Source organism: Rhinolophus ferrumequinum, chromosome 21, assembly GCF_004115265.2.
Source record: "Rhinolophus ferrumequinum isolate MPI-CBG mRhiFer1 chromosome 21, mRhiFer1_v1.p, whole genome shotgun sequence".
Lineage (NCBI taxonomy): Eukaryota > Metazoa > Chordata > Mammalia > Chiroptera > Rhinolophidae > Rhinolophus > Rhinolophus ferrumequinum.
In genome coordinates this window covers 35,384,219-35,402,585 of record NC_046304.1, presented here as the reverse complement: position 1 = coordinate 35,402,585, position 18,367 = coordinate 35,384,219, and the positions used below count along the sequence as shown (strand labels likewise).

General features: G+C 55.0%; 1 protein-coding gene across 1 annotated transcript; it reads left to right on the top strand.

Moving 5' to 3' along the window:
• The first annotated feature begins 561 nt into the window (after positions 1-561).
• On the top strand, positions 562-18,354 carry GPR179 (G protein-coupled receptor 179). The gene is made up of 11 exons (XM_033091703.1): positions 562-1,483; positions 2,791-2,899; positions 4,456-4,543; positions 4,928-5,163; positions 5,962-6,030; positions 6,405-6,514; positions 6,861-7,099; positions 7,292-7,430; positions 8,010-8,115; positions 8,656-8,802; positions 10,183-18,354. The coding sequence occupies exons 1-11, from the start codon at positions 690-692 to the stop codon at positions 15,235-15,237; spliced, it is 7,092 nt and encodes a 2,363-aa protein (XP_032947594.1). The 5' UTR covers positions 562-689; the 3' UTR covers positions 15,238-18,354.
• Positions 18,355-18,367: the final 13 nt, after the last annotated feature.

The following is an 18,367-nucleotide window of genomic DNA, read 5'->3' as shown; positions in this document are numbered from 1 at the left end:
AAAGATTGATTATGGTTACATTAGGCTCTTTCCCACCCTCGCCATCCCCAATCTCAAATTCCAGTTTGGCAGCCTGGTGTCAGAGGGGTGCAGGCAGCCAGAGAAGACTGCCAGGAGATGCAGCTTTGTCCTTTATCATGCCCCTCGCAATTGCTGCCAGGAGGCTAAGTGGAGCAGAGGGTGGAGAGAGGGGCATGGGCTCATCTGCGGTTGCTATGGCGCCCCATCCTGGATTTGCCCATTTCTCCTAATGGAGCAAAGGGCAGAAGAAGGGAGGGAGGGCAGGCGGGAGGGAGGGAGAATGACTGGTCCCTTCCTCTGCCCTCCCACCTATCTCTCTCTGGAGCATATGTGGGGTGGAGAATGGGGGAGGGAGCCTAGATACTGAATAAGAGGGGCAGGGAAGAGTGGTATGCCAGGATTAAGAGGGTTTGCAATGGGTGACCACACTGAGAGAGGAGGGGGCAGAGCCCTCATGCTTACGTCCAGAAGCCAGCTGATGACGTTAGAATAAAACACAGGCAAGACAGCAGAAGCCGAGACATAGAGGGAGAGAGGAAGAGAAAGTGAGGGTAGGAGGCAGGGAGGCAGGCAGCCCCAGCCTGCGGCCAGCCTCTGCCTGGGCTCTCCTGAGCCACCGAATCCCCCGTGCCGCCTGGACTCCAGGGGCCCTGAGGCCTGCACCACGGATGGGCACCAGGGAGCTGGTCATGCCGCCTCCTGTGTTGGGGCTGCTGGGCTGCTGTCTCCTCTGTGGCTGGGCTCTGGGGGATCCGCGGCCCCTCCGCTCTCTGCCCCCGCGGTCCTCCCAAGTAAACGCAGGATCTATACCCATGTGGGTGCCCCCAGAGGGTGCCGAAGCAGCCCTGGCTTTTCTCTACTCTGGAGATGCCCAACAGCTGTTGGGGGCTAATTGCAGTGAGCACTATGAAGCCCGGGGGGCAGGAGCCGGACCAGAGCTCCTACCAATCCTACAGAGGGCAGCGGGCACCCTTGCCCAGGCCGCCAATTTCCTCAACATGCTTCTACAAGCCAACGACATCCGCGAGTCCAGCGTGGCGGAGGATGTGGAGTGGTACCAGGCGCTGGTCCGAAGCGTGGCCGAGGGGGACCCAAGAGCATACCGGGTTCTGCTGACTTTTAACCCTCCACCAGGGGCCAGCCACCTGCAGCTAGCCCTGCAGGCCACCCGGATGGGGGAAGAGACCATCCTCCAGGACTTGTCTCGGAACAGGGTGCAGGAGGAGAGCCTAAGTGGGGCCCTTGACATCCCTGCCCTGCAAAAACGGGTGCTGACCAATGACCTAGGAAGCCTTGGAAGCCCCAAGTGGCCACAGGGGGATGGATATGTAGGGGACATGCAGCATGTGAGGCTGTCTCCTCCCTTCCTGGAATGCCAGCAGGGCCAGCTCCGTCCTGGCTGGCTTATCACACTCTCGGCCACCTTCTATGGACTCAAGCCAGACCTCAACCCGGAGGTCAGGTAAGTGGGTTTGTGCAGGATTCAGTGCATTTGTGGGTATGTGGGGTGGGGGAACCCAAGTCCAGCCACTCAGCATGCACGTGTGTGTCTGGGGGGCACTGATCTGTGTATTTGCATTCAGCAGTGTAGTATTTGCAATCGACTCTGGGAACCTATAATTACCAGTGTTAATATACAGGTGTGAGTGTATATACTGTCTATGAATCAGTCCATTTACACATAGGTAGACACATGTATACAGATGTGTGGGTATAGCCAAGCATAGGTCTTGGCCCCCAGGTCTGAGGAGTGTGTATAAGAAGCTGGAGAGGGTTTGGGGTGGATGACAGTGACAATCCATGCACCAGGCGGGTGTCTGGGAGGAGCCAGGTGGGCATTCCAGGAGTTAAACCCGCTGCTCTCTAGCAATCCAGATTTGTAAAAGGAGGCTTCTCCAAGGCAAGGAAACTTCGTGGGGGGAGGGCCTTGGAACCATTGCCCTTTCTGTCTAGGAGTTGGCTGGGTCCCCAGGGTCACTCCCAATGGCTATATTCTTACATCAAGTCGTGCCTGTCCTGACCCAGCAGCCTGTGACGCTCCTCAGATAACTGACTCCCCTCAACCAGAGTAAAGACTGATTGGGAGACCTGGTGGGAGGAGGCTGCAAATGGGCACAGTACTTCAAGATACTCAACAATCAAGATTGTTTTTCCAGCTATGTGCCCCCCATTTGCTGTCCCCAGCAGTGTTCCCTTGCTCATGGCAGGAAGTCTGGCTCCTGATCAGCTCTTTCCCTACTCAGCCAGTGTAGGTTTGGGAGCCCTTGGGCCAGGCCCCTCTAACTCCGGGCTCCTCCATTCCATAGCTCCTTTGCTGTGATCAGGTCAGACCTGGTTTGGGCAGAGTGAGGGGTGATAAATACTTGAGCTCCCTGTGTGTGTGTGTGTGTGTGTGTGTGTGTGTGTGTGTGTGTGTGTGTATGCAGTGGGGAAGTGTGAAAATCCCCTTCAGACAGATCCTCAGAGCCCCCAGTTCCCACATGTCTTGACCTGCCCCCTCCCTCTACCCATTGACAGAAACCAGGAAATGCTAGGATGCTGAAAAGCTGAGGGGTGGGGGGAACAACCTATGGGGAGAGGAATTGTTGCCCAGAGACCGTGAAGATTAGTAACACTGGAGAAATGGAATGCATGTGGCTCTCTCTCCACACACTGCAGCCACTGTGCTGAAGTCTGTAGAGCTTGTGTTGCCCATAGTCTGGGGCACAAGGACACACGTCCACCTTGGCATCCTTTGCTGTGCCCTTAACTGCAAATTCACTGCCCTAGGGGGCAGGTGCAGATGGACATAGATCTTCAGAGCATGGACATCAATCAGTGTGCCAGTGGCCCAGGCTGGTACTCTAACACGCACCTGTGTGATCTCAACAGCACCCAGGTAAGGATGGTGGGGGCCCTTTCCCACCATTGCCACCACCCAGCTCCCAGGAGGCACACCAGCCTCTCAGGGCTCCAGGGGAGATCCTAGTGATGAGATAAAGATGCGCTACCAGACTTTTTAAAAGTGAGGACACACAGCCAACCCCCCACCCTCTACCCAAGACAGCCACTTCCTTGCCTTGAAACCTGTGTGCCTCCCTGTCTGCTCTCCTTTCTGGTACTGGGTGCCCCAGGATCCCTCCCCAGGATAATCTCCTGAGCCCCTATTAATCATCCTTTTCCCGTCTCCTGGACCTCACTGTCATATATGTCAGGCTCCTCCTGGCCCACAACGGATGCTCATTTGATGTTTGTTGAAAAAAGTGGAATTGCTGATCAGGGTGTGGGAGGACTAACCAAAGAAGGAGCTTGAAGAGCTCTGGGACTGGTGTAGATGATGGAACCCAGGCCAGATGCTGGTGGAATCAAAGCCATAGATGCGAAAGAATCTGGATAATGGAAAACAATGGCTGTTAATCCTGTAAGTAGTGGGGAACTGGGAGGCCAGTGCACTAATCTGCCCCACAGTTACACTGGCTGCGTGCTTGTCCCTGAGCTGAACCAAAGCCAAGCCGAGCCCTGCAGCCTACGGGGAGGTGGGGCAGGTTTGGGCATCTGTTCTTCAGGGCACATGTGTTTGGAGCTAAAAGTCCGGGGATGGGGAAGGGCTCCCATTGTCCAGTGCACTTTAAAACCCAGCCACACACACATCTCTGGGAAGGTATTTGTCTGACTGTGCAGACTGTGGCAGGAACAGAGCATATTTCAGTGATCCTGGCAAGAGAGGTAGCTGGGCCGCGATTTCAGAGGCACCGCCCTCTAAGCTATCTAGGTGACCGTTGAGATAGCTATGGAATCTCCTGGGGTTCACCCCTTCCTTTGCCCTATGCTCTCTGTTCCTCGCCACTCCCTACAGCTCATCCATGTGCTCATCTTCCCCTCCTGGCTCAGGTCTGTGCTGTCCCCTGCTAGGTAAACATTAATGGGCGGAGGTGGAATAAAGAGTTGGCCTTGCCATCCCACCAGCTTGGCATTAGCCTGGCATTAGGGCTGGGGAAAGCAGTCCTGTGCCAGATGGCCCCTGACAGAGGAAGCAGCTCCTCTGTGGGAGCCTTTTCAATCCACCTATGTGCCAAAGAGGGACGCTGATGGGGACTCTGAAGCAGGATGTCGGCACACAGGTGTGGCTGGGTTCAGAGTTCTCCCTACTTCCACCTCCCCCAAGCACCTCACTCTAGCTGGGAAATGGGATCTGTGAGGCTCCTGTCACTACTGGTTTGAATAAAAGGGTGATCTATCTCCATACTCTTTGACTGGGGGTCTCCTGAGAAGAGAGGCGGTGAGGGTGGGATAGAGTAGGTTTCCATAGAGGGAAGCCTTCCCGAGGACTAGGGAGGGCTTCTGGTGAGTTCCCTAGTGCGGACCCCGGTGCTCTGGATAGGGGGGTAGGTGGACCCTCCACCTCTTCCCAGGACGGAAAGCCCCACACAGACACTGTGTTCGTCATCCCCACAGTGCGTGCCTCTGGAGAGTCAGGGCTTTGTCCTTGGCCGCTACCTCTGTCGCTGCAGACCCGGCTTCTATGGGGCGAGCCGCTCCAGGGGTATGTAACTGTGGAGAGGGCTAGGGAGGCAATGGGGTGAGGCACTGGGAGGACGCTTGTGGGGCAAAGGCAGAAGGTCGAGAGAAGCGGAAGAGGCAGGCAAGATCCGGTTTGGGGGTGTCTGCGCCTTTGGAGAATGAGCCCAGGACACACCAATCTGCTGCAAGTTGACCTTGCAATGAGCCCTGGCCTGACATCACCTCTTCCTGTTAACCCTACCCTCCACTGGGACTACCCACTTCCTCGTTTCTCCGCTCTGACCCTATCCCAGAGGCCACCGTAGGAACGCGGGGAGAAGGCTGCGGTGAACACTGGGAGAGAAGACTGAGATTTCAGTATGCCTCAGCCTTGCCCCTCTTCCCTCACCCATCCTGTTCTTTATAGGGTTAGAGGAGAGTGCTGCCCAGCCTACTGGGCAATTTGGGTCCCCACAAGGCAGCGCCGGGAGGCTGCTGCGGTGCCAGCCATGTGCTGACGGCTGCACCAGCTGCATGGATGCCACACCTTGCCTGGTGGAGGAGGCCCTGGCACTGCGGGCAGCAGTGCTGGCCTGCCAGGCCTGCTGCATGTTGGTCATCTTCCTGAGCATGCTGGCCTCCTACCGCTGCCGCCAGAGCAAGGCAAGAAAGGCCCCACATCTCTCTCCCGCACATATGTCCTACCCATCTTGAGTCCCTAGCATCAACAGGAGACCAGAGGCTACCTAAGACCAGAATTTGGGAGAAGTGGTCTTGATTAGGCAACTGGCTTCACCCCTTAGACCTGTTTCCTTGCCTGTAAAATAAAGGCACTGGACTTGATTCAAAACAGTAAGTAGGTACTAGGGGAAGCGATCTTGACCCTTATGGAGCTCCCACGTGGAGGAAGCAGACATGTAAATAAAACAACACGGTAAGACAGGGGCGAGGATGCAGGTATGTGTGTCAGTTTCTGTGGCTGCTCAAAGAAAGGACCCAGTTGTCCTGCCTAAGTTGGCATGGGAAACTTTCTGTGACACTTGACCCAGGCTTGAAGGTCACCTAGATGGTTATCAGCAGAGAAGGGGGTATGTACACAAGGGAGCAGTCTGACCCAAAACTTGGAGGAACGCATGAGGTCCCTTCTAGCTTCAGCAGCCTCTGATCTGAGCCCAGGTCTGTAGCAAAGCCCAGGCTGGGGTGGGAGGGGAATAGGGCTAGGGTGGTGGAAGCTGTGAAACCTGGGCCTTAGCCACACTTAGTGCCAGTGAAGCTAAGAGCCTGTGGTGTGAGTGGGGGTGTGGCTGTGGATGAAAGGCAGAGCTAAGGTTACAGGGTGAAGCCTCAGCCCAGGGCCACTGAGTGACCCCTAAAACAGGCCCGAGACCTACCCGCGCCATCATGCAGGCTTTGTCCTCCCACTGCCCTACTTACACACCTCTCTCATTCCTGGGTTCACAGAGGATCCGGGCGTCTGGAATTGTCCTGCTGGAAACCACCCTTTTTGGGTTCCTTCTGCTCTACTTCCCTGTGAGTTTGTGGCCAGAGCTGATCCCCACCTCCCAGGATCCCCACAGTCCCAACCTGGCACCCTCCAAACCCCAGAATGCTTCCTTCTCTCTGCCCTCTTGGGGAGATTTAGAGACCTCCAAACCCCCCTATTCAGATTCACAGATAGCAGGCTGGATTAGTGAGCTCTGGAGCCAAACAGCCCAAGCTCAAGAGAGCTCTATGACCCGCTGTGTGACTTAGGCTAAATTACCCAACCTCTCTGATACTTAAGCTGCTTCTCTGCAGAATGGAGGTGGCAAGGCTCTTAGGAGAATCAGCAATGTGCTTAGCGTAGGCCTGGTGCATAGTGGAAGTGCAGTGGAGAACAGCTATTTTTGCCCCCTCTTCTCCAGGTCTTCATCCTGTACTTCAAGCCCAGCGTATTCCGCTGCATCGCTCTCCGCTGGGTCCGACTGATGGGTTTTGCCATTGTCTATGGCACCATTATACTCAAGCTTTATAGGTAGAGGCTGCGGCAGACCTTGCTCTCACTGGCACTAAGCTTGGCCTTAGCCAAGCTTAGTGGCTAAACTCCTGCTTACTCCTGCTTACACTGCTTACTCCTGGGCAGCCCAGCTTATTGATGGAATGGAGTTCTTCACAGTTAGGCCCTTACAGCTCCACTCCTGTGTCCCCAAGGCCTGCCTGCATCACTATAGTCTTCCCCTCCAAATGTAACTTTTCTAAGGGTGAGGAGGCAGCGAGCCATGGAAGGGATGGGAGGACAGATATGTGTGGAGGGGAGAGGAGCAATGGACCGAGACAGAGCCCTGGCCCTTCTCCCTCCACCACCACCCTCACCCCTATAGAGTGCTCCAGCTGTTTCTGTCACGAAAGGCCCAGCCGGGCCCCCACCTGAGCAGCAGGCGGCTGCTGCGGCGTCTGGCTCTGCTCCTGCTGCTAGTGCTGGGCTTCCTGGCTGTGTGGACGGTGTGGGTTATGGAGCGAGGCATCCTGCACGTGCCCCTGGTGATCCGAGGCCACACTCCCACGGGTCGCCACTTCTACCTCTGCCACCACGACCGCTGGGACTATATCATGGTTGTGGGTGAGTTGCTTCCGCTGAGTCCAGTCCCACTCTGGCCCTGGGCTCTGTGCCCCCCAGCGGTCCTCTGGTCCTGCTCCTCCTGCCTTGTACCCAGACCCCTGGCCCAGGCCTCCCCCCAGCCAGCCCTGCAGAGAAAGGGGCAGCCTGGCTGCTGAGGTGGTGCCGGCTCTTTCCCTCCCTGCTTCCCTGCAGCCGAGATGCTGCTCCTGTGCTGGGGCAGCTTCCTCTGCTACGCCGCCCGGGCTGTGCCCTCAGCTTTCCACGAGCCGCGCTACATGGGCATCGCCCTGCACAACGAGCTGCTGCTCTCTGCTACTTTCCACGCGGCCAGGTGAGGACAGGCACACCTACCCACTCCTCCTCCCCCCGACACTTCTCACCTCTCCCAGATGAGGGTACCCCCAGCTCATGGCCATCCTTACAACACTGCTGTGCCTCAGCAAGGTAAGGAAGGCCCGCTACCTGTAGTGCCCTCCCTACCCCAGGTGCCCTCCCTGCACCTCATGTCTCACCTGGCACACAAGAGAAAGCTCCTTCCCACACATGCTCCGCTCTCCCTGACACCTCAGCTGTCCCAGCAGCACAACTGCTATGTGTCGAGAAGGACCTGGCCCTGTGGTGGCGGACGGTCCATAACAGAGTTGTGCAGCACGAGTCTGTGCTATAGGCAGCCAGAGAAGGTGAGCTGGAGTAGGCTGGAGGGCTACTCGGAGGTGGGGGTTAACGTGAGCCTTGAGGTAGGACCTACATCCTAGAGAGGGCACGAAGAAGGAAGAGTGCCCTCTTCACCCCACCCAGCTCCTCCACAGAGGTCAGGGCTGGGGCTGGAGAGGAGAGCTAGTGAGACAGATGAGGGGGAAGAGGACATTTCCACCCACAGCTATGAATCCCCCTCCCACCACACCCTCAGGTTTATGCTGGTTCCCTCTCTGCACCCGGACTGGACCCTCCTCCTCTTCTTCTTCCACACCCACGGCACAGTCACCGTCACCCTGGCTCTGACCTTCATCCCTAAGGTGAGGTCTTCCCCTCCTGGATGTAAGGCAGACCCCCAACCCCTTTGTAAGGGGCACTGTAGATCTGCTGCCGCTGCAGCGCCCTCTCTGGGTCAGGGTGAGGATGACACCCTGCGGGTGAGTGGCTCTGATCAACAGAGACCCTAAGCAAAGATCCCACTTCCGGGAGGGTAGGGGCAGGAAGCTACCGTCTCTGTGCCTCTAATCCCTGGGCAAGGAAGTAAAAGTAGGCTTGGAGGGGTCTTTATAACACAGTTTGAAGGTTGGCAGACTGAAAATCAACTCAGAAGCCATTACAGAGATGTGGGGGAACTGAAGGCCGTGGCTGGAAACTGCAGGGGCAGGAGGTGGAGACCCCCGGTCTTTGAGCTACGAGAGATCAGGGAGGATGAGTGGAAACAAAACTCTCTGACCCCTGAATTTCGAATGGGGTGTGTGTGTGAAGAGTCGTGAAGTAAAGAGTATTCCATGGGGCAGGTGGAGGTGTGAACAGGGAGCCAAAGTGCGTCTTTTTCCCATCATGCCCATTTCCCTGGCCAGTTCCGGAAGCCAGGGGCTCCTCCCCGAGAGGAGATGGTGGATGAGGTGTACGAGGACGAGCTAGCCCTGCAACGCTCAGGTTCCTACTTCGACAGCAGCACTGCGTCTGCCTGGAGCGAGCGCAGCCTGGACCCTGGAGACATTCGGGTATGTGCCACCCTCCCCGCCTCCTTTTGGCGCTAGCTTTCAGGGAGTGGGCAGGCAGCACTACTGCGCTGCCCCTAGCTTTCCCTAAGACTTGCCTCCCTCCCTTCTCCATCATTGCTCTAAGTGCCTCCCCTGCCACCCAAGTGAGAAGGTCCCAAAAAGTTCCAGAACCCAGAGCCCTGAGGCCCAGGGCACTTGGCAATTTAGAGGCAGAGCCGAGTGGAGCTCTAATCGCCCATGCCCCCCACTCACACGCAGCAGGGGCCTCATGCGGGGCAGATTAAGCAGCCCGAGTCCCCAGCATACCGAGACAGTTGGTGACTCGAGGGTCAGTTGGGGCTGGGCAGTTCAGACTTTAAGTAGCTACCAGGGTTTCTACACCAGAATCCCCTTTCCCTGGACCTGGCCATCTTAGAGAAAGGAAGTTCTTCCTGAGTCTTACATCGGGAGAGCATCCTCACTCTATTTTTCATCTTAGGGTATCATTATAGTCACGGAAACACTAATGAGAGGCTCAATGGGTAGGAAATAAGGCGACCTGGCAGTCTAGCTCATTGTTTTATAAAACCTGCAGCGTAGGAACAATCCCAGGAAGCTGTTTAGTCATTCCCTCCACTTCCACTGGGGCCAACCACACCTGACTTGTTTGCACCTCCCAAATCCGTCCTGTCCCAAATGCCTCTGCCTCTTTCACCCTTTGTCCTCCTCACCCTCTGAGCTCTGCCTGTCCTGCCCCCTGGCCCCTGGGTATAGGCTGGACTGAGACCCCAATCCAGCAGGGAGGCCACTGCCACAGCTACACCACCCCCTGGCCCCTCTCTATGCGGAGCAGCGGCCAATGTACTCTCTGTATGCCGGCTCGGGAGAACTCCAAAGCACAGAAGACCCATTCCAGCCTTTACACCCAGATACGGCACTTCTCATGCCCACTAGTGCCATCAATCTCATATAATCCTTTTAAGGACGCCAGGACGAGGCAACCAGATCCCATTATTTTATAGAAGCAGAGGCTCAGAGAGCTCAAGAAAATAACCTCAAGGCACATGATGGGTCAGCAGCCTCAAACCCAGCTTTCCTGTCCCCCAAGCTGGTGATTTCCCACAAAACCACAGTGCCCCAGAGATGGGAGTACACGCTGTATCCTCAGGGCTGAGTGGGTCCGGCTGGGACCCAGCCTGGCGCTGGTCTTGTAGGAACGGAGAGGGGAATTTTGAGAGATTTAAAAGCACGGAAGGGACACAGCTTGGTGGGAAAGAGATCCCCCAGAGAAAGTGGTCTAAATAAGGGCTGAGGGGGAGAACAGTGCAGCCAGGGGGTGGAGAGACTTAGCCCACCCATCTCAGTGTCAGCTTTGCTCTCCTTGCTCCTCCCCCTGCCTAGGACGAGCTGAAAAAGCTCTATGCCCAGCTGGAGGTCCACAAGACCAAGGAAATGGCTGCTAACAACCCCCACCTGCCTAAGAAGCAGGGCAGCTGGCGCCAGGGGCTGGGCCGCTCCTTCATGAGGTACCTGGCTGAGTTCCCGGAGGCCCTGGCCCGGCAGCACTCCCGGGACTCGGGCTCCCCGGGCCGCAGCAGCCTGCCCGGTTCCTCCCGCCGTAGGCTCCTCAGCTCCAGCCTCAGGGAACCTGAGGGGCCACCAGCCCTGCGCAAGTCCCACAGCACCTGTGACAATGACCACCACAGGGAACAGGACCCGCCTCTCCTCGACTCACTGCTGAGGAGGAAGCTGGCCAAGAGGGCCCCGCGGGCAGAGAGCCAGGAGTTAGTGGAGGGGCCCCCTGCCCTTGGCTTCCGGTCAGCCAGTGCCCACAACCTGACACTAGGAGACAGGCTCCCCCGAGCTCGGCCTGTCTCCCTGCAGAAATCGCTCAGTGTCATGGCCGGCTCCAGGGAAAAGGCCCTGCTTGTGGCCAGCCAGGCCTATCTGGAGGAGACCTATCGGCAGGCAAAGGAGCGAGAGGAGAGAAAGAAGGCAGAGGCGGCAGAGGCGAGCCCAGTTCGGAGGTCATCAGCCAGGAGGCCGGAGCGAGCACGCGGGGCCCCTCTGTCAGCTCCACCTTCCCCTGCCAAGAGCAGCAGTGTGGACGCCACTTATGCCTCTGCAAAGCTTCGGGAGGAGGCTGCGAGAAAGCTGCTTCACCTACCCATCCAGCACCAGGTCTCCACACCAGTCATGGTCCTATGTGGGGCCAATGTGGGAGAGCCAAGGATGCTGTCTCCCACCTCCGCCTTGGCTCCAGCTCTGATGCCAACTCCAGCCCCGGCCCCAGCCCCTGGCCTAGCACCAGTCCCAGTACCCCCTCAAAATCCCAGCTTACTCACCTACATCTGCCCATGGGAGAATGCAGACCTGCCAGGCAAGAAAGAAAAATTGGCTCAAGAAGGCCCCTCAGGGCCAGAGCGAGGCAACCACTCCCCTTCCCCAGCTCGGGCCAGGCTCTGGAGGGCCCTCTCTGTTGCAACAGAGAAAAGGGGTGCTGGGGAGAATGGGATGGACACAGAGGACAGGCGTCTCCAGTGGGAAGCTGATGATGTGGATGAGGACAGGCCTAAGCTCTTCTCCAAATCCCACAGCCTCAAGACTCCTGTTCAGCAGGGTTCCGTGCGCAGCCTGGGACTGGCTATCAAAGCTTTGACCCGTTCTCGGAGCACACACAGAGAGATGGAGGGTGGGGAAGGGAGTCCTGAGAGGGAGAAGGGCAGAGCTTCAGGAGAGGGTGTAGGGGCATGCCCCAGATCCCCCATGCTAGCCGGGCGCAAGGTGATGAGTAAGCAGGCTGCCCTTGCCCCCTGCGAAAATGAAGAGTCCCTCCAGAACCAGCAGAATGCTCACACCAGCAGAATGCTACGCGTCTGTCACCAGGAGGGCAGCAGGCAACAAGAAGACACAGGCAGGAGGATATCCCAGGGTCAGGGGGAGGGGAAAGTTGAGAGAGCAGGTAAAACAGGGCTTGCCACACTGAGGCAAGTCAGGCAGGGCACAGATGGGGACAAAAATGCTGAGCGAGCAAAAGAAGCCCCTGTAGGGAGGCGGGAACTGCTCAAAACTGGCCTCCAGCTTCTGGGCAGTGCTGACTGCAGGGTGGCAGAGATATGCCCCTGGGAAGTCACTGAGTCAGAAAGCAACAAGGCTGAAATCTGCCCCTGGGAGGTGAGTGAAGGAGCCACTGAGAGGGAGGCATCAAGACAAGATCTAGACTACTCCCGAGAAGAGAGGGGGAAAGCCCCAGAAGAATCAGTGTCCAAAGATGAGGTTGCTGTTACTCGGAAAAAGCCAGAGAGGCTGGTCAGGGGGCAGGAGGTGGTGTGTCCCTGGGAGAATGCTGACCCCGGGGGTCTGTCCACTCAGTCTGCCCCTCAGGACTCTGAAAGAATCAAGTGCATGTCTGAGGCAGGGGGCAGAGTGGAGGCTAGACAGGTGGAGAAACATAGGCAAGTAGTCACAGGCCCAGAAGCTTGTACACCTGACATCACCAAGGCAGAACTCTGTCCCTGGGAGGCAAGTGGAGTAGAGAATGAAAAATCGTCCCAGGAGGGAGTGAAGAAGCTCCCCGAGGAAAAGCAGAAAACCCCCAAAAAAGCAACCTTCTGGAAAGAACAGAAACTGGGTGGAGACTTGGAGTCTCTTTGTCCATGGGAGAGGACTGATTTCCGTGGCCCCTTAGCAGTCTCCACGGAGGCCCCAGGAAGCCCCGAGTGCTCAGGGAGTTGGGGCAGTAGCCTCGCGGAGGTGTGTCCATGGGAGGCAGGAGAGGCTCCTGCTATCAGGAAAGCAGAGATCTGTCCCTGGGAGTTGAGTGATGAGGGAGTAGGGAAGGAAATACTGCGTCAGGGGACAAGTGGACAACCTCTCCAGGAAGAAGGGCAAGCCTCCAGAAAAGGGCTCTTTAGCGAGATGGGGAAACAAACTGAGGGAGCAATGCAGACATCTAGCCCACAGCAGGAGTTGGTGTGTCCCTGGGAGAGCACAGTTTCTGGGCACTCCAGCCCATGTCTAGACAATTCCTCATCCAGAGCTGGCGGCCAACTCTCCAGCAATGGTGGAAGCAGAGCCCCACAGGAATGTCCACAGGAAGACCTCAGGCCAGAGATAAAGGCAGTGACACCTGCCAAGGCAGAAATCTGTCCCTGGGAGGTAAATGAAAAAACAACAGAGCACTGGACATCAGGACAGGCACCCAAAGGAGAATCTCAAAAGGAAAAGGAGAAAAGGCCTGGAACATCAGAAATCAAAGATGTCACAGCTTGGGAACAGCCTGAGGGGCAGACCCAAAAGCAGGAAGCAGTCTGTCCTTGGGAGAGTGTACGCCCGGGCAGCTTCCCCCCACAGCCAGGTCCTCAAGGCACAGGCAGACCCAAAGGCAGTTCCCAGGCGGCAGGTGGTGTGGGGAGCAAAACTGCTGCCATCTGTCCATGGGATTTGAAGAACACCTTGCCTGCGGAGAAGGCAGAGATCTGTCCCTGGGAGGTCAGTGCTGGAGCAGGGGAGGGACGGGCCTTGGGAGTTGAGGCCATTAGGAAATTGCCAAATGTTATAGGAGAGGCTCCTGCAGATTTTGGACCCAGCGAGATAGCTGTTACTGCTCCAGAGAAGCTGGAGAGCCCATCCCAGGAGCGGAAGGGGGCCTGTCCAGGTGAGAGCGCGGATCCAAGGGGCTCCTCTCAGCATTCAGACATTGTGCACAGTGACAGGCCAACAGCCAGATTCCCGGAACTGGACCGTGTGGGGTACAGGCCAGCTGAGGTGTGTCCCTGGGAAGTGGAGGGAGTGTCTACCAGCGAAAAAGCCAAGATCTGTCCCTGGGAAGTGAATGAAGGAGCTACTGGAAAGGGATTGGAACAAGAGATGGGGAGTGATTCAGTAGGACAGAGGGAGAAAACTCTAGAAAAGGGGAGATTCACCTCCCTGGAAGAAGACCTATCAAAAAAAGAGACAAAACTGAGTCAAGAGCAGGAAGCTATTTGTCCTTGGCAGAAGGACTTGAGGGAACCATCTGTTCAGGCCCCTGAGGTCTCAGACTCATCCAGCAGCATGAGTAGCAAAGGGGCAAAGTGGCATTCCTTGGAAATCAGTGACAAGGCAGCAGAGAAAGGAGACCTGACACAAGACCCCAAAATGGGCTCCCTCCAAGAACATGTAACCCGAGAAAAAGTTCCATCTTCAAAAGCAGAAGTCATTACTGAAGATGGAGAAAAAGCAAGCAATGAGCTACAATCTATCTGTCCATGGGAGAGCATGGCCCTGGCAAGCTCTTCCGCCCAACCTGATGGTCAGTACTCCGACCAACCAAAAGCTGGCTCCCAGAGACCGATCAGCGTGTGCCCAGGGGACGCTCCTGCCCCGGATGTTTATCAGCCTGTCAGCAGCCCCAAAGCGGAGATCTGTCCCTGGGAGGTGACTGCAAGTATCCCTGAGAGAGGGGAGTCAAGACAGGGTGGAAAAGGGGAACCTCAAGAGGAGAAGAGGAAAGTCCCAGAAAAACTGGAGCCCAAAGTTGTGGCAGTTCAGGAAAAGCCAGAGAGGGCAGAAGGGAAGCAGGAGGCTGTGTGTCCCTGGAAGAGTCAAGATGGTAGTGGACGTCTGTTTCCACAAACAGCTCCACAAGCTTCTGACAGAAGCAAAGGCAGTTCTGAGGCAGCAGGTAGTGTGGGGGCCAAGGTAGCAGAAGTGTGTCTGTGGGAAGCGGAAGAGGCTCCCTCTACCAACAGAGCAGAACTCTGTCCTTGGGAGGTGAGCAGAGCAGCAACAGAGGAAGGTGACCCAGAACAGGACGTGGACAGAGAACCCCAAGGGCAAGGAGAGCTGTTCCTCCAAAAGGCAGCATCTGGAGGGACTGAAGCACACTTTTCAAAAGCAGCAGCCAACAGCAGCAGAGAGCAGGAGACAGTCTGCCCCTGGGAAGGCACGGGTTCTGGGGGGCTCTTTCCCCAGCTTGATGCTCCGGACACTGACCAATCCAAAGTCAGTCCCCACGAAGCAAGCAGTGTGGGGAGCAGGACAGCAGAGCTATGTCAATGGGAAGTCACAGATCCAGAAGGAAATAAAATAATGGGCACTGTGGCAGGCATCTGTCCTGAGGAGGGAACTGGAGCCCCAGCTGAGGAATCTGGCCTCCTGGCTTTAACAGCAACTCGGACAGAAATATTCTTCCGCACAGCCCCTGAGAACCCACCGTACCTTTCAGTCCAGAGACCTCCGGGTGGTTTCCTTCCACAGAGCAAAAGCCCCTACCCCAAGGTGAGCAAGGCACCCAGTACTTTTACTCTGGCAGGTGTCAGAGAACTACAAGGACCTTCAGGACTTGGGCCAAGTCTCCGACAAGCTGAGGCTCAGAAGTCTTCTTCCTTAACTGAAGACCAAGGAGAAGTGGCTTCCAAAGCTCCTCATGAAGAATTCGCCCCTCCAAATGTCTATCCTTGGGACTGGGAGTAACAGCTCCGAGTTTGAACTTGGGTAAGGTCAAACATCAGGTCTCTGGCTTTCAGGAGCCAAGGTCCTTCCCAAGTCCTAGGTGTTCCCAAAGAGCTGAGTCAAAGACATGTGGCCACTTCCTCTCCCCAAGAAGGCCAGGAAGTCAATTCACTTAAGACAAATTGTACAAGGGAGCAGTTCAGACCCCAACTAGAAGTTCGACCTTCTCTTTACTTCCAGTTCTTCCTGCTGCAGGGAACAAAGGCCAGACCCTCTGCTTCTAATGTGCCCTCGCATCCAGCTAGAGGACTCAACACAAGCCATCTGTGTCTGGACAGTCACCTGAAAAGCCAGTGCTAAGGATGAAAGGAAGTCAGCAGTGCCACACTCACATTTTCTCATAGGGAGACCCTATTCTCTGAAGTCTACAAAGGACCATTTTTCAAGAAGAAACTAAACCACGCAAGGCATTGGCAACATAGGGACTGAAGGTCATAGAGGGCCATAAAGGTCACCACAGGAATCTTATGAAGCCACTTAATTCAAGTTCAAAGATAAATCAGAGGAAAAACTTAAATGGCTCTAAGCGGTACCTGAAATGCCTTTAAATGCCTTGTCATTTGACTTTGGATCTCCAGTTTCTGCTTTATTGATCCTCACACCCGCCCTGCGTCACTACTGAAGCAGAGCCATCAAGCACTCTTCCATCCACATCATCTGGCATCCAAAGCAACATCAGACACAGAGTAGAGAAAGAAAGGCAATCAATCAGTCGCTCTAGGTCCTCCCCCCAACCCCCACCCCTGCTGGCCAAGGTCAAGTTCCCCTTCCAGACACCCTGTCTCCTAATTTAAGGAGTCTGTCTCTTGCTAGTTTTTCCAGAATGCCTCCCCTTCTTCCTGCTCCATCTTTTGCCAGTCTCACTGGTTCATTCTCCTCCTCCTAGCCTTTCCGTGCTGTCATCAAAGGGACCCTGTTGTCAATACAACTGGAGCCAGGGGGAATCTCTGGTTCCGATGTGAGAACCACTCCAAATCACTTGCTCAGTAACAAGAGGCCCACATCAGTCTCCTTCCCAAGAAGCCTGAGAAAGAAAGGAGGTGCTGTTTACAGCCAGCACTATTAACTGCCCCCAGAAAGAGTAGTGCTACGGAGCAGGTTAGAGGCCTGAGGGTTGGGGAAAGGGCATCATGGAAACACAAAGCCTTCTTTCTTAGGGAGCGCTCTCTCTTAGCTCGGCTTTATTCTCTCAAATCAGTTCAAGCTCCCCTTACTTTTAAGCAATCCTAGATTGTAACAGAGTGCTAGAGTTAAATGACACTACTAGAGGGAAATGAGGAAGGAGAAAAACATTGATCAAAGAAGTCCTAGGATCAGCAGGGGTGTGTGGGGGTGGAAACAGGCTAAACATGGCAGAACTGGGCAGGCACAGCACAGATGGCAGTAAGCCCACCTGCAAACTGGACAGATATTGATGCCATTCACGGGAACAAAATAAAAATACCAAATACCCAATGGGGAAGAAGCAAGTCTGCATGTGAATACGCTAGGTAGCCACAGGATGTCAGAGAAAAAGTAGCAAGTGCTCCATTTCCAAAAAGGAGAAAGAATGGGGTAACCCACTGTTTCAGGGACCAATACCCTGGTTCCCGTATCTGGGCCCTCTCACTTATTTAGGTCCCTTGCCCTGGCCTTTCAGAGAAGTCAATGAAGCATGTTGTAGCTCTGGGCTCTGGCTAGTTAACCCCACAGCTTCTCCACCAAGAAGAAGTTAGTGCTTGCTAACTGTGCACCTCATAACAATCCCACTGGGAAAAAAATAAAGAATGCTTTTTCTTGATTGTGGCAGTTCGTTCCAGCTTATTCATTATAGTGCCTTTTTTCCCCAACGTTTTTAAACAGGAACAGGACAGAAAAACAGTACCAGGTCTAAAGCCCAAGGTAACTACACTGCAGGCTTTAAGACTTTGGCTGATTCTCGGCCAGTGGCTGGCACTGCAGATGATTTCTGCCTGGTCCTTCTAGCCAATCCTTTACATCTGGGCCATGTGCTCAGCTAGATTTGATCCCAAGGGGAAATGAAAATTGCACTTATCCTCTGGCTCCCTGGTGGCAGCCATTGCTTAGCTGCTATTTAGGATTATCTAGAGGCTCCGGAAACAGATCCAGAGGAGTGGGGTAAAATAGCTTATTTGAAGCACTGTTTTTACATATTCAGAGAAATCAATGTATCCTTTGCCCAGTTCATGTGCTTTTTTTGTTTCTCTGCTTCACTGCCCAGCCTGGATCAACTCCCTTTACTCCTTATGGCTCCTGCTCAAAGCACTTCCCATCTCATTTTGCCTTATTCAGGGGCTCACACAAATAGGATATTGACCAAACCTCAGTTGGGCTTCAAACTGATGTACATTTTAAGCCAAAAAGGTTGCAACTAAGTAGCATGATGAGAGTGGCTGCTTTGGATTAACCTACCAGTGCCGCCTCCTCCCTAAGCATACACATGGTTTCCACAGTCAGCACTCAGCAGCTGTTATAAAGATATCCGTCTTCCCTACTGAGGCCTCCTCTGTTTGCTGCTCTGCTGAGATGATAGCTTTAGAGACAGGGGAGTTAGGTTATCCTCAACCTGATTCCCGTTTCTTTGGACTCTATTCTCAGGACAAGGGCAGAATAGATTAATCCTTCCCCTAAGAGACAGACTCTTTACAAGAAAATTCTAGGCTTGAAAAATAGAAAGTATAAGAATTAAGGTCCTGTTTTTGCCGGGGAGCCCACATTGGGCTGACAAAAGCAATCCGTACTATAAGCCAAGTTTGCTGCGGGTACAGAGTGATTTCCCTTGTCATACCTCCGATGACCAGGACACATGGGCATGTGAAGTCCCATTTCCTCCTCCTGACAGCCCATCTGGAGCTAGGGAACAAGGAGGGGCTGGGCTGTTTCACTCGACACAGGTCTATATTCTGGTGCCTTTGCTTTCCCAGTGCGGGGCTGAAAAGAACAGTCACCGTCTCCAAAATGGTGCTAAAAATCTGGGGACCAAGTCTTACAGGTGGATTTCCCAAATGTATCAACTCCTCCATGGCCCGTCTCACCCCCACACTTCCTGGGAATCACACCAGGATGCAGCTGATAATTAAGAACCCAATCC

Excerpts from the sequence above, each read along its gene's own strand:
- GPR179 (XM_033091703.1), top strand. The coding sequence starts at position 690 with ATGGGCACCAGGGAGCTGGTCATGCCGCCTCCTGTGTTGGGGCTGCTG. Across the intron at positions 7,431-8,009 it reads GCTACTTTCCACGCGGCCAG|GTTTATGCTGGTTCCCTCTC; the intron begins GTGAGGACAGGC and ends CCACACCCTCAG. Across the intron at positions 8,116-8,655 it reads CTCTGACCTTCATCCCTAAG|TTCCGGAAGCCAGGGGCTCC; the intron begins GTGAGGTCTTCC and ends TTCCCTGGCCAG.